This window comes from Astatotilapia calliptera, chromosome 13, assembly GCF_964374335.1.
Source record: "Astatotilapia calliptera chromosome 13, fAstCal68.1, whole genome shotgun sequence".
Classification (NCBI taxonomy): Eukaryota; Metazoa; Chordata; class Actinopteri; order Cichliformes; family Cichlidae; genus Astatotilapia; species Astatotilapia calliptera.
Genome location: NC_137434.1, coordinates 12,189,300 through 12,205,596, shown reverse-complemented (window position 1 = coordinate 12,205,596; position 16,297 = coordinate 12,189,300). Strand labels below are relative to the sequence as shown.

The 16,297-nt window shown below is 40.8% G+C and overlaps 1 protein-coding gene across 2 annotated transcripts in view; it reads left to right on the top strand.

Annotated features, from left to right (window-relative positions):
- Positions 1–3,818: 3,818 nt before the first annotated feature.
- Positions 3,819–16,297, top strand: part of golga4 (golgin A4) — a 26,590-nt gene continuing 14,111 nt past the window's right edge. Inside the window, exons 1-14 of one of the 2 annotated variants that reach the window (XM_026189733.2) lie at positions 3,819–4,048; positions 5,240–5,314; positions 9,682–9,750; positions 9,865–10,191; positions 10,282–10,329; positions 10,445–10,501; positions 10,599–10,697; positions 11,321–11,471; positions 11,580–11,770; positions 13,120–13,203; positions 13,545–13,692; positions 13,782–13,960; positions 14,250–14,348; positions 14,455–14,610. In XM_026189733.2, coding sequence (XP_026045518.1) covers positions 3,971–4,048; positions 5,240–5,314; positions 9,682–9,750; positions 9,865–10,191; positions 10,282–10,329; positions 10,445–10,501; positions 10,599–10,697; positions 11,321–11,471; positions 11,580–11,770; positions 13,120–13,203; positions 13,545–13,692; positions 13,782–13,960; positions 14,250–14,348; positions 14,455–14,610 — 1,761 coding nt within the window. In that variant the 5' untranslated portion in view covers positions 3,819–3,970. Of the gene's footprint in view, positions 4,049–5,239; positions 5,315–6,471; positions 6,802–9,681; positions 9,751–9,864; positions 10,192–10,281; positions 10,330–10,444; positions 10,502–10,598; positions 10,698–11,320; positions 11,472–11,579; positions 11,771–13,119; positions 13,204–13,544; positions 13,693–13,781; positions 13,961–14,249; positions 14,349–14,454; positions 14,611–16,297 lie in introns of those variants that run through there. The other variant, XM_080288110.1, reaches the window with a different exon arrangement.

Here is a 16,297-nt window from a genome sequence, read left to right as displayed (position 1 = left end):
TGACTGTGTAATGCTTATCTTCATGCCAGTGACATGCACATGCCCAGAAACTGCTTTTGGAAAAGTCTCTCAATGCTGGGACACCTCCCTGCAACGTGAATCATGGATACTAAACAGTCAGGTGATGACACCACGGGAGATGGAATTGGTTGGTTAGAGCTGCTTAGTGTAGCAACCCTCAATCATCAGTCAGTGCATAGAAAACAGTTTTAACTCAACCTTTAATGAAAGGACTGATTATTTTAAGGCTAGAATTATAATATAAATAAACCATCTTCGCACTCAGTTACATATACACAAGTGATTCTATCATTGTTTGACTAAAACAGTCATCATTATCTACTTCTTCTTGTAAATTTGTTTCTTTCTGTAAACTGAAATTGTCAAACAACAGTTTTTACACACAAACTCTGAGAAACAAGTCATGTAGCACTGGCGGGTTGAATAACAATGATAATCATTTAGATTCTGGTGGGGATTTGATGTATTTGAACACACCCGTAGCCTGATTTTTACCCCTTGCAGAGCAAAGCAGTGGTTTACTAAATTTTCTACTTGGTGGATTTTTTTTTGTTGTTGTTAAAAAAGAGAAGTGATGAGGAAAATATCAGAGTGGCATCAGAATCAGAGACGACATCAGCGTGTCAAAAAAAACTTGTACTGCTGGGATTTGGTGTGAATTGTGAAGATTTATATTTGGGTAGGAGGTAGGAGGTGTTACAAGCATCAGAGGTGAACTGTATTAATTCTTAATCAGTGTGGATCCCTCCAGAGAAATAAGTATGTTTATGTGTAAGTCTGAGGAAAGTTTGGGCCCATGTACATTTACATTTGAGCACAACTTTTTTACAATCGCCTGCATTGTTAAAGCCTGCCAGCTTCTAAAAGTTTTAAACTTATGCCATGACAAAATATATTCTCATGCTATAACCTTGTACCTCTACCATCTCTTGGAAGTTTACATTAGAGTTATAAAGCTCATAATGCTACTCTTACAGATTTTCAAGCACTAAGTCTGCTCAGCATTTCTGTAAAGTCACGGTGATTCTCATTGTTCACCAGCGCTGCCAGAAGCTTACGTTTTTTATTGGATGCCGTAACTCCACAGGGGATTTTTAGTATTCCTCTTCTCATAAATCTTTTTTCTAAGGCCACCGTGTCATCTGCAGTGAATCTAAGGCGTGCCCTCTTCCCCTACAGGCCTTGCGTGGCTTTAGTTCCAGCTAAAAGGTGATATTCCTATAAAATGTGTCTATAACCATTTCCATTTTATCACCTCCTCTTATTTTCAGATATAAATGGTTTTTATTGTTTTGGAAGATTTATATGATAAGAGCATGTTAAATGTCAGATCATCTCTGGAGCCCATCAAAAAGAAATTTTTCCCTTAAACATGACTTTATTTAAACAGCTTTTTAAAGTCAAAGGGGATAAAATTGTACATTAAATCAGCAGAGATCATCTTTTTCCCCTATAGCTTTCAGGTAAATGTTACACTGTTGCCCTACACTTATCAACAGTCATAGCACCGAGGAGCTGACATTTAACCAAAGGGTAAAATTTGTAGTTTTTTGTCACAGCCTTGTAGAAGAGTTTTCTTTTTGCCTTAAGCTATTCTAGAAATGCAAACATGTGGTCCAAATCAAAATTGCTAGCAGATCTGCAACAGCCAGTCTTCTTGTTTTGAGTTCATGTGCTCTCTGCCGCACGCCTCGGGGTAAAGCATTAACCACCACATGGAACAGAGGGGCTGCATCTCTGTCTTAACCACCCACCGTTCTACTCACCCGTCGTAGATCAAAAGCCCCGCGTAAGCATTAGAGTAAGAATGCAGAAAAAATGCAAATCACAGCCACATTTTCATTTTAAAGTCTTTTGGATCTTAAACGAATTCCATTTTTTCTCCAGCAGACAGCAAAGTCTGACTCAGAAATGCTTTTTTTTCTTCAGGTATTTGCACAAGGCCGGTTCCCTACAGACGGAAAACGCCACACATTTAAACCATGACTCACGCCTATGGTGAGACTTTTTTCTAGCAGGTTCAGTGTCTGTTACAGTTTACATTACCCAAGACATTATGACTCAGATTAAGAGCAAACATACAGTGTCTTTTTTAGATATGCATAGTTTTAAGATTAATACCAACCCCAGAAGAAGAGTGACCTAATCAGAGAACCATATAAATAATAAATTTGAGCTGTTGTTCATCTGTTTGTGTTGCTCACTGTATGCCTCTCGTGTGCCTTGTTCCAACTGGGAAGACAGATGCTAACCTGCAGGCTATTAGTTGTAAATCATGGTGATCTTAGAATGGGTTTATATAAAATAAATACTTTAAATTTTATAAATTTAAAACACTGGTAGCATTTTGAGGGTGTCATGTTTGTCTGTGTTATTGAAGGCATTAAATTTTGAAAAGACTGCTACAGAAAACTCATTTCAGCTCAGTGCCGCTGCCACACCGACAAAAGAACCGCTGTGTTAGAGGTCATCCTCTGGCAATTGTACGGACCTCTGTGCTCGGTTCAGCAGCACTGCACTGGTAAAACTGGCTCTGCTTCAGCTGCTGCAGCACAAAGACATTAATTACAACACAAGAAGCAGCTATGTTGGCAACAATGTGTAACGCTCCAGCTTTCCCCCGCTGTGACATTCACTTTTAGGTATGCTGCCAAAGATTAAAGGGAAAGTAATTAAACTTCTCCTAGCAGAGACAAAATACTACCAGCCGGAAAACCTGATAGAACATAAAGGACGAAATCTTATGTAAGTCTTGTTAGTTGTGTTTTCAATTGGCCTGAAGGAAAATCACAGTAAAACATGCTTAAAGAGTGCCCTCTTGAGTCCAAACTGTGATTTTGTATTTATCTGCACCTTTTGACAGGTTACAGCTTTTAATAGCCAGCGTGTCTCTGCCCTGAACCCAAACTGGGAGCTCCTTTCGCAGAAGAGGAGCCTGATAGCAGAAGACTCTGTCTCCCATTGGAAATTTCAGGACCCACAACTAAACCTGCAAACTTGGAGTGAAGAGTAGGACATGCAATGAGGTCTATGAGATCTTTAAACCAAGGACCATGCATGTGAGGAGAAGGATTTTAAATTTAAGTCTAGATTTAACATGGAGCTCAAGAAGAGACTTAGGAAAATAGATTTCACTTTCTACATTTTGTTAATATTTCGTCCATCCATCCTTTCTTTTGCGCTTGGTTGTGGGGTGGCTGTTGCCTATCCCTGCTGTCATAGAGTGAGAGGCAGGGTACACCCTGGACAAATCACCAGTCTATCATTAAAAAAAGAAATTCAGATAAAGATGTTTCCCATCTGTTTTCCTCATACAAAGATCTTTAAATTCATTCATGTATATTTTTCATTCAGTGTTTTAAGGAAGTGATGCAAAATACCACATCCACAAATGCAAATTTGGTGTTTCTGAATTTTATTTTCTGTTTTTAAGAATGAGTTAGTAAATAGATGAGTACTATAAAATACTTATTAGACTTAAAGTTATTGTTCCTTTTTGACATTGCATTTGACATTGCAGGACTGAGTTTATTGCATCTATCTTGGAATGTAATTTTTAAAATACGGCCTTATTTGTTTGTTTGTTTTTATCCCTCTTTGTGAGGATTCCTTGTGTTGTGTTTTTGTTGTTGTTGTTTTGTATGTGCTTCTGTATACCACATGTGTTAAACTGTCTTCTCATTTCAACTGTCTTAGGCTGTAATATATCCCAAGCACGCTGCTATCTAAGGGGGCGCTGTAGCTAACTGAGCCCAGACTGGCCCTTTAAGTCTGACGTTTCAGATTTCCTCCACGTTGGCCGCACATGCGCAGATAGGCCTACCTGCAGAAAATTAGAAGCGAACAAGGAAGTCTGCCCCTGAGTACTGGATGATAGGCTGAATAAAAACAAAAAAACTCTCCGCCGGAAAGTCGACACTTGGTCACCAGTTTATATCGGCGTGACAAGATGTTTAAAAAACTCAAGCAGAAGCTAAACGAGGAGCAGTCTCCGCAGAGGAATGCGCAGTCACCTCAGCAGGCCCAGGTTAGTTGTTGTGGTGCTCGGAGCTAACTAGCTAAGTTAACGTCTGTTGCAAAGACTTCACGGTTTGGAAGTGGTTGTCTAGTTATTTCTCATTAAGATAACTCAAGCTGACAGCTTAATAAGCTAACTTGAATTGTCAGTTCGTCCCTTTACTGTCTTGCAAACATTAGCACCGTGCTAAGTCCTTAAGTTAGCAGCTTAACTTAGCTGTCAGCGGTTGGAACAGCTGGAACTGGTAAATCCCGTTGTCCGAGTAGAAGAAAAGTCTCACTTCATACAGCTAATCATCAATTTGTTTGTAGCCAAAATGCCAGCCCGCATTTTTATACTCGCCAGTGACAACATGGGCGTGTCTGAGTTAATGCTTCTTGCATTAGCTGCCAGTGGATGTCAGCTGGAAGCTATATTTGACCCTTGCAAATCCTACTACTCCCAGGCGCCTCTATTAAAAACAATACAGAAGTAGCACACAGATTTCGAGTTGGAAGTTTGTCATTGTCAAGCGCTAGAAACCTCATCAGATCCCTTGCTTTCCTCTTCTGTTAAAAAATGCGAAATGTTCTTTGAAATATGAAACTGCAAGTTTCTTTAAGCTCTCCTAAATATATGTGAAGGACTGAAGGTATGTGTCATAGTTTGGAGGTCCATCATAGTTCAGTTCCAAGTTAATGTAGATATTTTCGCTGCATTTCTCTGTTTGCCTTACATGCAAAAGATCCCCAGTTCAGTTCTGGGAGGAGATCCAAACCCAGACTCCGGGGCTCACAAGCTAGGGCTTGTTCCCTATCCAGATAAATGAGAGGGCTGCATCTGGCATACAATATGCAGATCCAGCAACCCTTTGGAAGATGGATAGATAAATTACCTTGTTCGAATTGGCTTGGTTCTTATGCAGATTGGCTGTTTTTGAGGAACAAATTTACATTTGTTATTCAGAGCTTGTGTGCAGTTTATGATTTCCACTGACTTTCTGTAAAACCACAATCTTAGACTGAGTTTGGCTCAAAGGTGAAGGCATACAAAAGGTGAAATCCAGTAACAAGAGAACTTACACCCAGCAAGCATCTGTATTAAAGTTTGATTTACTGCCAGGCAACAAAATCAATATTATTGTTATGACTATGTTTTTTTTCAATTAATTTATTACTATTATTATTACTTCTTTTTCCTTATTACTTATTTATTTTACAGATCAGCAGTGGAGACCGACGTAACAGCCAAACTCCCCCATTTAGTGATGGCACACCTTCTCCCAGCGACAGAGAGGTGAGCATGGTGTCAGCCTGTGATTCATATCTTTATTTATGTATGTATACTTGTGTTCAGACCACAGCCTGCAGAGGTTTCCAAGTCCCTCCCCAGCTTACATTCTAATGATTGTTTCTCTTAGGCTTTAAAAATGTGCTTTGTATGCTTTGTTTATGCATAATGTCTGCTTTATAACATACAAGTGAACACTTAGTGCTGTTGGTTTTCAGAATCTTCTGGTTGTCACTAGCAAACTTCTTTGATCCAATTATTTAAAGTAATCCAACAATCTAGACATATTGAACCCTGGACTCATAAACATATTGCAGTGCATACAATAGCCAACACCAGATGGGAACATATGAGCCAGGCTTACACTGTGGTCATTAATGTTGCAGAGCAGTCAGCACTTGGATTCCATTCGTATGGTATTTTAAGTGTCTGAAGTCACTTATTATTATTGTTATTATCATTATTATTGTTACATTTTTAAAAGACCCTGTTCCACCAAATGAGCAGCTCCTTCTTTAGAGACAATGGAAAGGGCGTTTTAATGGTGTAGAGCAGACAGTGTTTCAGCATGTCTATGAATAATTGATGTATCCTCCTCAGTGTTTTTTTGTGTCTCCTGTGACTAGTTGCCATATTTTGCCTCAATAGATACTGACAAGTCAATTCAATGCAGGACTATGCTCTATTAGAAAGAGGTAGATAAGCATAGGTTTAATGGCAGTGACTCTACAACTGATGATGCAACATGTTGTTATTACATCTGTTGAGATTAGATATGGATGTTTACAGTCTTCGTTGTTTTTCAGATAAAAATATATCTTAATCACTTTTTCCTTCATTTCAACACTGCAGAACGCTCACTGGAGTAGTGGCACCGTCCCTTTTGGTCAGGTTTCTATGCACTGCTCTCCCCACTTGTGCCTTTGGAAGCACACATGTGTTGCTGTTAAGTGGCTCGGCAGCCTCAGCGTAGAAGCTTCGTGTAGCATCACAGCATCTTTTCTTCACCTCACGAATCATTAACACTTTGACATCTCTGAAAGCATTGTTTCATGACTGAAGGCAGATTTAGCCCTGGTTAAAATTGTGAAGATTACATGAGGAGATGTGAAACTGTTACTCATAACATTACTGTTGATTGAGTGCTTTTCAGTTTTTCAGATTTTTTTTTTTCCCAGCTTATGTAGTATCTCTCCCTCTGTTTCACTGTCTGCTTTCTCTTTTTTATTCATCTCAGTCTTTCTCTCTCTCTCCGCCAGCCTCCTCTCATCAGGCTGGTCAGCCACTTCCTTCAGGGCCTTTTCACACTCATGCTGTTGTTTTTCTCATTGCTCTCTGTGTTCCTCTCCTTTCCCCACCTTTCGTCCCGTTACTGCACTGATGGGGGTCAGGTGCTGGCCGGGATGATAGCAGAGCCCGCTTTTCTCTCTGAGTATACTATCTTTGCTCTGGACCATTCAAAACGACCCCAAACGGCCCAGGTAGCCAGTGTGGTGAGTTTGTCCTCACTTCCTGCCTCTTTCATCTTTCTTCTTTTCCTCCTCCTCTTGCCCCGTTCCTTCCTCCCGTCTTCCATGCCTTTGGGGAATCGGTAGAGGACTGTTGCCCAAGTAGGGACAGCTTGTTCCCTGCTCTCCGTCTCCTGTTTGCTTTGGATTTAGTAGCAAGAAGGCATCTCATATGTAGGTTAATTTTGCATCTACTAGGTTGTGGTTTACACTGTAGGATAGAAGCTTCTGTGCGTTCTGCCCCATGTTTGTTTGTTGTCCCTTCTTTCAGTTTGTGATGTGTCAAAGAAATGAACAGTGCCCATTTGTCTTTAGGTGATCTTTGCTGCTTGCCCTAGAGACCCTTGTAGACCCTTAAATCCTGTTATGTTGCCTGATCGCCTTTGTCCCGTCTCCGCTAAAGTCTGTGTATTTGGAGAGTTGAGATTTTTCTTTATGGGACAAGTTTTTAACAAATTAAAATTGAAGATTTTGTCTAACTCTCTAAGTAAACAAACACATCCAAATAGCTGTTTCTTTATTTAAGATATATTTGATGTGACAAATGAAAGTTGGTATTGCTTGTAACTGCTTATTAATTACTGTTATTAAAGTTAAGGTCTATTTTTTTTTGACATTGTCAGTAGATACTAAGCACCAATTGTAAGAACGTATGGGTCGTCCGTATTCAGATACATACATTTGTACACACAGCTCTTCAAAATAATTTCTAGACTGCATAAGTCTGCTTTGTAACTAGGTTTGTAGCAGGTAAATGGAGCTCAGTATGAGGGTCATGTGTCAGTAAAATTGAGAGACATTGTTTAATTGTCTCTTAACTCTGCTTGCTCATTTTAAATGCCAACATAGCCCAGTACGCGCCCCAGCTGCTGTCATTAACCAGGATTTGTGTGGATATTGTGAGATAATGTAGTGATTATAAAACAAGGACTTTATTACTTCAGCACAGCTGCTTCAGAATGACTGCCAGTCAACTTGTAGTGTTATTGTGCCAGTTATCGGAGAACAAAACGAAAAATATGCAAATGAAAGCAACTGTTTGATGAATTCAACTGCAATAAAATACGAACCTCAAGAGACTGAACTGAGATGGTATCTGTCAGCGGTTTGGCTGTGTTTAAGTGGACCCATGAATATTTAGAATTTATTAACAATGTCTTGACCGTCTCATAATGATTTCTTTGGTTGATCTGTCTGATTCACCTCTTGCTAGATGCTGCTTATGATCTGTAGTTTGGAAAGAGGGGAAGCCTTAAATTCTGTTGCCTCTTCATTATGTGTATGGTTAATGACACTGATTAAGATGCAGTTACTCTTTGACCTTTTCATCGTTCTTTTATGTAACCTTTGCTTTGATATTTGCATGAAGGGATCATTAGATTCCTGGTATAGAGTTGTAGGAGTGTTGATGTGCTAAAGCCACAGATACAAATGTCCATCACAGTCATTTTCACATGTTAGCGATGTGACATAGTCTTGATTTTGGGATCTCATTATATTTAAATTTACTCATGAAATCATTTCATAGATTTATTTATTTTTTTATATTTGTTTTTTGTTTTTGTTTTTGTTTTTTTACTTGTTCTGCTAGCAATGTTTGTCTGTTGACTGGAGCCTTCTGTCATAATTTTTCTTTATATTTTAAATGGTACTTTGTGGAGTTGGTCATAGTAACTCTTCTCAGTCACGTTTTGTGGTCTATGATCTGTTTTAAATTTGGTTTCTGATTTGTCCCTGTGAGAATTTTGTTTGATCTTGTGGTCCTGAAATAGAGGCACTCAAGTGCCCTGGTTTGGTAGGTTTACATTTGGTGTACCGTTCTGCAGTAATTATCCATGAGTCATTGTTCATTTTTTTTTTTTTTTATATGACTGAAAATAGGCAGGCATGAAGGGCATAATAGTGAAAGGTAATGCTATAAATACTCTATTTTAACCTCCAGCAAAACCAGTCTTGGCGAGGAGCGGCCATCTGGGGATGATGGGAAATAACAGAGAAATAAGAGCACAGGGACACAGGACGAAATATAAAGGCGCTAATGGAGTTGTCTTACAAACAAACAAGTTCCTTTTTATTGCTAATCACTCAGACACCTTGCATGTCATTGAAGTCTTGACAGTAAAACTTTAGCGAAGGTCACATTTCTTAAAAGATTGAGGCCTGCTGTGTTTGTTCACATGCTGACATTTTTTTTTCCACTACTTTTGCTGACTCTTTGCTTTATACCCAAATTCTTCTTGTTCTTCACACACATGTACAATAACTAAATAGATCCACTTAAAAAAAACGTCTAGTGGTAGTGGTCACGAAGCTCTTGACAGGCTTGGTTGAAAGCAAGCGTTCACATGACTAGCTGTGAAAATGAAGCGGAAACAAGTAATCCACAGGAAGGAGTAGCTTGGAGCTGGACAAGGGAGGAGAAGAGTTGCTCACTTTGATGCTGCTTCTAACAAATCAACTAAACCAACTAAGCTGCTAAATGTTCCCTCACATCAGTTGTGACGTTGTCCTCCTGTAATGCAGCTGCACACAGCACTGCCAAGCATCTTTAATTCAAACGCAGCTCTCCTACTTGACTTTTAACTATTTGTTCTGACCTCATGGCTGTTTGTAGTTTTGTCTTAACCCCTTTTTGTTTATTCTACAGTAGAGATGCCTTCTTTTGTGTATTTAACCCCTCTGTTTTTTCCAAGTTGCATGAGGGTACCCATTGCCCCTGCATTGCTCCCAGCAATACTAATATTGCTCCCTCCAGAGTAATCAGGGAGAGCCACGCTGGGTGTGGATGACTAACTGGCCCAGGACAAGTTCGCTGATACAGCTGCCCTTTTCCTCATAATCTCATCTTTATTTTTTGGTCTTTAGAGTGCCTCTAAAGGTGCATTGAGGTCTCCCAGAGGCAGCATCAATGGGGATGGAAGTACTTCTCCTCATGTAAGAGTATTACCAAGCCTCCTCTTTAATCTTTTCAATGTGATTATTTCAGTGTTTTTGCACATTCATTAATGAGTTTGAGATCTTTATGTTTTTTGTTTTGGTTTGTAACAGAAAGAGGAGCCACAGTCATTTACCCAGAAACTACAGCTGAAAGTGCCCTCAATGGAGTCATTGATTCGTAGCGGAGCCAGTCGGGCGGAAAATCTGTTTCGCTCTTCATCTAAAGACAACCTGGTCCGAACTTCATCACGCGAATCCCTGACTCCTTTGGGAGAAAACGAGTCCCCCAGTGCCCCGGCATATGATCCACCCTCGGACATTGAGAGCGAGGCCGAGGAGCCACCAGGAAGTGTAGAGTCTCTGTCCAAAGAGCAGTTGTTACACCGAATGCTTAGAGTAGAGAGGAGCCTGGGGAAGTACAGGGGGAAGTATTCGGAGGTGAGAAAACAGACAGGATGCTTGAAGAGTAAAGTGTAAAGTCTGTACATGAATATAACTCCTGCTCATCTTTACATCTTTGTCATGCAGCTGGTTACTGCGTACCGTACCGTACAGCGAGAAAAAGAGAAAACGCAGGTACATTTTACATCCTTTTTTTTTTTTTTTTTGTCAGTATTTTTCTCATCGGATGTTTTTTGGAAAAAGAGAATAACATCTGAACTGATCCAACGTACATTTTTGTTCTCCCCAGGCCATCCTCAGTCAGAGTCAAGATAAAGCACTGCGCAGGATAGGGGAACTACGAGAGGTACGGCTATATGCTATGGATGTTTTTGTGTCTTTAGATTAAAATCATTTTTTTATTAATATAAACTGCACAAATGAATGAATAATCTACTGTATAGGAGCTTCAGATGGACCAACAGGCCAAGAAACACCTGCAAGATGAGTTTGATGCTGCGCTGGAGGAGAAAGACCAGATGATCACTGTGCTACAAACACAGGTGTGTGGATGGTGGTGGGAAAATAAGCCAAAGCTTTTCTGCTGTTTAGGATTACAACTTTATAAGTATGGCTTATTTTAAACACCGTACAAAACAAAACACCCAAACCCAGTTTAAATGTAACTTTTAAAAAAATTTACTTTAAAACCTGCTTTAATGATAATTTCACATTAATCCTTTCAGTTTAAGCATGATAATCACTGCAGTGATGTTCTGGTATAAATGGTTCTTGAGTTCTGAATAAATGTGACGTTATTTAAAATCAGAGACAAATGAAGTGCAGAGGTTTTGTATTTAAAAGTTTCTCAGACCAAACAGGAATGCTTCACTTGCCTTGAAAATGAGTAGGTTACCTGAAATCAAAAAGCTGAAAGAACCATGTAATGCACAAACAGTCATGTAAAAATCAAGAGTTGTTTGAGACTGCATATCTACATCATGCGGATTTGTCCATACAATTTTAGTCGTCTTGATAACAAACAGCCAAATGGAGAAAACCTCCATGGCAGGAGTAATGAATCTGTATAACTATAACTCTGAGTTCGATTGCGGGGAACAATAACAGATCTATCTCAAGTTGCCAAAGGGACTGTGATTCATTTATTGATCTTTGTTCCTCTAAGGTTGCTCTGTTGAAGAAACGGCTCCAAGTGGGCCCCGATGGCTCGCTGCCCCCTGAAGGAGAGGTTCCTCAGTCTGAAGCTGTTGAAGTCTCTGCTTCTCCCACACAGAGTCCTTTGAAGGAGAACGAAGTAGAGCCTGAAGTCATTGAGGGTAAGTGTATTTATTAAAATATATGGTTATTTAGTTGCCTGTAGTAAGGAGTCACACTGTGTGAGCAAATTTTTTTATTCTAAGCAGTGAATTTTAATTTCTGGACAGGAGAGGGCAACAGTGATCCAACTAAACTCATGGAGGCTCTGCAGAAGAGAGTGAAGAGGCAAGAAAACTTGCTGCAGAAGTGCAAGGAAGTCATGCGTACACACAAGGAGCGAAGCGCCCAGCTTAGCAGTGAGAATGAAACTCTGCAGGAGCAGCTGCAGGAGCGACTGCATGAGTTGGAGAAGATGAAGGTGGTTACCCTGTGTTTTTCAGAAATGATAGAAGAGTTGGAGTGTAGTTATACTGTAATATTAGGACGCTTTCAGTCAAACAAAACTATACATTTTGGATTAAATATACACAGAATTACAGCAACAATAAGTTAAAGTGCCCAGATATTTCAAACTGATTTCCCAGAGATGAGCACTTGCTATAAACCAAGTAGTAAACTATAATTATAAAGAGGTTTGATTAAAGTGGGGATGGACGGTAAGGACTGAGCAGTGTGTTTAGAGGAATTAATACTGTGCCGCAAACTGTCTGCCAGAGTCTTTATGGTCCGCTGAGTATGTGACTCCATTATCTCGTGACACAGCAGATCGCTGTGGTTCTCAGAGTCCGAACATCCAAATTCTCTGGCTGAGCTCCAGAGTGAGGGTTCATGTCATGTCAGCGTGACATGACTGAGCCATTGTTTTCATTGATTTCAAAACATTTTGCTGCAGTGGTATGATCAGCTCGTGTAGTTTGTCCTTAGTCGCTCTGATGTTTTGCAGCGCATGATAACAAGTGGTTGTTGTAACAAAGCCATTGAAATAATAGACAGCTTGTATGTGCCGTCACTTGATTGACTTGCTTTCATTTATTGCCATAATATTTTTTTTTTTTGGGGGGGGGGGTTGTTTTTTTTGTATAAATCCGCAGCTTGTTTGGGAATGGAGGCCTGTCCTTTGTCAGGGAAAGCAGAGGTTAACAGGCGTTTAGCCCTCCTAAAACAGCATGAAGGGATCCTGGAACTGCTGGGCTGTCCTTCTCCTTTGCTTCAGACAAATATCCCATAAAGCAGAACATCTGTCTACTTTTCCAGACCCTAACTTCAACTATTTTTGAATTCATGTTTTAACTGTGTGTTGCCGTCCTTGAGTATTGTATGCTATTTGGTCTTTCTTTGTCTCTTTGTTTATTCATATGATACGTTTTGACATTATGAAAACATTCTGTTAATCACAGTGCTGCATACATACTCATGCCGTTGGCACACTTGTGTCAAACAACAGAGAAACATAGCCCAACATTTCCTGTTTAGTAACTGCTTGTTAAAGTGCGGTGCCACAGAGACATGTCTACTACATGCCACGGTTGCAAGAGTGAGCTGTAATTTGGGTTGACTTGTTGGTTTAGTTGGCCATGTATACACACTGGTTGTTTGGCTTGTGGGTGAGGCATCCTGGGTGGTACAGAAAGCATCTGATTGGGAAGTTATCAGAGCAAACACGTATACAGGATGTAGGAAGCGGTGCATTGTGAAGTGGCATTCATGCCATTAGGACACGTGTGACTTTTTTTATTTTTAATTCTGTCGATTGTTTTGTCTTTAAAGGAACTACACACAACAGAGAAGACTAAGCTGATCACTCAGCTGCGTGATGCCAAGAATCTCATTGAACAGCTGGAGCAGGACAAGGTTAGTGAGGAGCTTTGAGGTCTGGATTGAAGGTTCTTCCGTTTCAGTTACATGTGTATGTGTGTGGCCGTGTGTGTGTTTTTACTCTGCTGTTGAGTAGCTTCAGACTCATATTGTTTAGCTTAAACTTTGACCCCAGCACTGCAGGATGGATAGCAGTTCTGCGAGGAATGCTGAAAGCGCTTAAAGCCGTAACACAATTAATAGCACAGGGCTGAGTTTTACAGCCCTCGTTCATGGAGAGCAGATCAACATAAGCTTTAGTGTTGATTCCTGTGCTCAGGGTATACAGGTAAAGGGATGATTTTTCTTTCATGGGGTACTGGTTTTTTGTTTTTCAGGGAATGGTCATTGCTGAGACCAAACGGCAGATGCACGAGACACTGGAAATGAAAGAAGAGGAGATTGCACAGCTGCGGTCCAGGCTCCAGCAAGCTATAGCCCAGAAAGAAGAAGTACAGGAACAGAAAGAAAAGGCTGAGAAATCGGGTACGTGCTGTCCATGTCAGGTAATGTACAGAAAAGTTCAGTTTTTTCTAGATATGTTTGTGATTTTTTTTTTTCCCCCCCTCCAATAGCTTTTGAGGAACTTGAACGAGCACTGGGTGTAGCTCAGAGGGCAGAGGAGGCTCGAAAACAGCTGCAGGTTCAGCTGGAAGAGCAAGTGAAAGAAATCGAACGGGCCAGTGAGCAAGAGAGGAAGAGTCTGCAGCAGGAACTCACACGAGTCAAACAGGAGGTTGTCACCATCATGAAGGTCAGGAAAGGACATCTCCTGAATATTTGTTTATTGATCGAATAAGTAATTTGCTGCAGTCATATTTCTAGCTTTATCCAAAGTGTTGGCTTCTTTGAAAATGATATATTGTAGCCACAGAAGTACCAACATTGACTCAGTATTGTAAGCATTTACATTAAAAAGAATTTAGTGTGTATAAAATGTTCCACTGCTGTCATGGAGAGCAGTAATATCACTTTGTTTCACGAGCTATGATCATCTGTATTTATATTTACCATTCTTTTTTTTTTTTTTTAACCAATATTAGAAATCATCAGAGGAAACTGTGGCCAACATGGAAAAGCTCCACAGTGAAGCTTTGGCAGTTAAAGAAGAAGAGATGAAAGAGAAAATCAACAAAGCTGTGGTTGGTGCAAAATGTTTTCCCTTGTTCAGTTTAGCAAAAAAACCACTGTATCAAATAAGAAAAATATAACTTTAATATTTGTATTTTTTTTTAAAATGCTGTTTAGGAGCAGTGCAAAGAGGAGTTTGCACAGCTGGCTAAGGAACGGGAACAGCAGGCCGCTCTGGCTCTGGAGGACGCAGAGTTACAGAAGACTGCTTTAAGGACAGAAGCTGATAATAAGGTTAAGGAGATCCAGCTGGAGCTCGAAGCTGCAAGGACTGTGAGTTTGTTTGTTTATTTGGTTTTTTGGTTTATTTTTAATATTGAGAAAAGCAACAGCTGGCACACTGCAGAGCCTCGGTTTTACCTGTTTATTGCATCTTTGTGGATGTAACTTGTTCTTTCATATTGAATCTGCTAATCATTGACTGATTGCTTTGAGGTTCAGTTTTATTTAATTAATTGGCAAAATAACTTGAGTATGCTTGTGTTTATTTGGTTCTGCAGTAACACGCCACACACACAGAAGTACATATATATATATATATATATATATAGATATATATATATATAGATATATATATAGATATATATATATATATATATATATATATATATATAAGCAGCTGGATAGCGTAGTGGTTAAACTACACGCCTTTGGAACAGAGGATCGCAAGTTCGATTCCTGCCTGGGGCGTCTGTATCCAGTAAGGGTCCTAAGGCTAGACCCCCTATGCTAAGCAAGCCTACCGCAGACATGAGCGAGACAGATAAATATGAAGGCATGCCGGCTCGGACGTCGCCCGGATCAACAAGGTCCGCGTCAGGTGTTGAGGAACCAGGGCACCCTGACGAAAAGTGGGCTACTGGAACAAGAAGGCATCGGTGGGCAAGGGACGAAAACAGGGCGTTGTTGGAATGCTACTACGCAAGTAACCCCGGCGGAAGGGGCTACATGAATAGGATGAGGGACCTATGGATTCTTCGATACCCAACATCCACAATGACGGCGAAACAACTAGTGGCTCAGTGTTCCAACATTCGAAAGAAGGGACTGCTCTCACAGCTAGAGATTGACGAGGTACAACACAAATGCTACGGCAAGGAGGAGTCAGGACGCCAGGTCAGGGGGGAGATATCATCACCCCCACCCGAGATTGGGTACATAGCCCCAAGTGCGATAGGAGAAGGATCGTTGAGTGCGAGAGGAGCTGACCTGAAAAATAGGATCATGGCCAAGCTTGAAACCTGGATCCCCCGTAGCCGGTTACCAAGATTACGTGAAGTACCCTCAGAAGGTCTGCTAGATGATGTTAATGCAGCACTACGGGCAATACCTACAACCACGATTACCGACACTAACAAGCTGATCTACAATACGGCAGCGGTGATCAGTGAGATGCTTGGCTACAAGTTGAACAGCCACAAGGGGCAGTACCCTCCATGGAGAAGGAGGCTAGAGGGCAAGATCAAAGTAGCACGGAGGGAGGTTAGCCAACTAACAGAGTTGCAGAAAGGTGCGACAAATAAGGTGCCTAAGAAATACAGCAAGCTGTCCATACCTGAGGCCTTGGAAACTGCCAAGCAAAGACTCACAGCCTTGGCCAGCCGCTTGAGGAGGTACACCAGAGAGATAGAAGGCAGGAGAATAAACCAGCTGTTCTCCACAGAACCAGCAAAGGTGTACTCTCAGTGGCAAGGGAACAATAAGAGAACAGCACCACCAAGGCTGGAGACGGAGCAATACTGGAAGAGCATATGGGAGAAGGATGCAACCCATAACGGCAATGCTCAGTGGCTAGTGGATCTGAGGGCAGACCACAGCGACCTCCCTGAACAGGGTCCAGTAACCATCACAGTGGCAGATATCCAAGAAAGGGTCTCCAGTATGAAGAGTTGGACAGCACCAGGGCCCGACATGGTTCACGCCTACTGGCTGAAGAAGCTGACTGCACTCCACGAGCGTC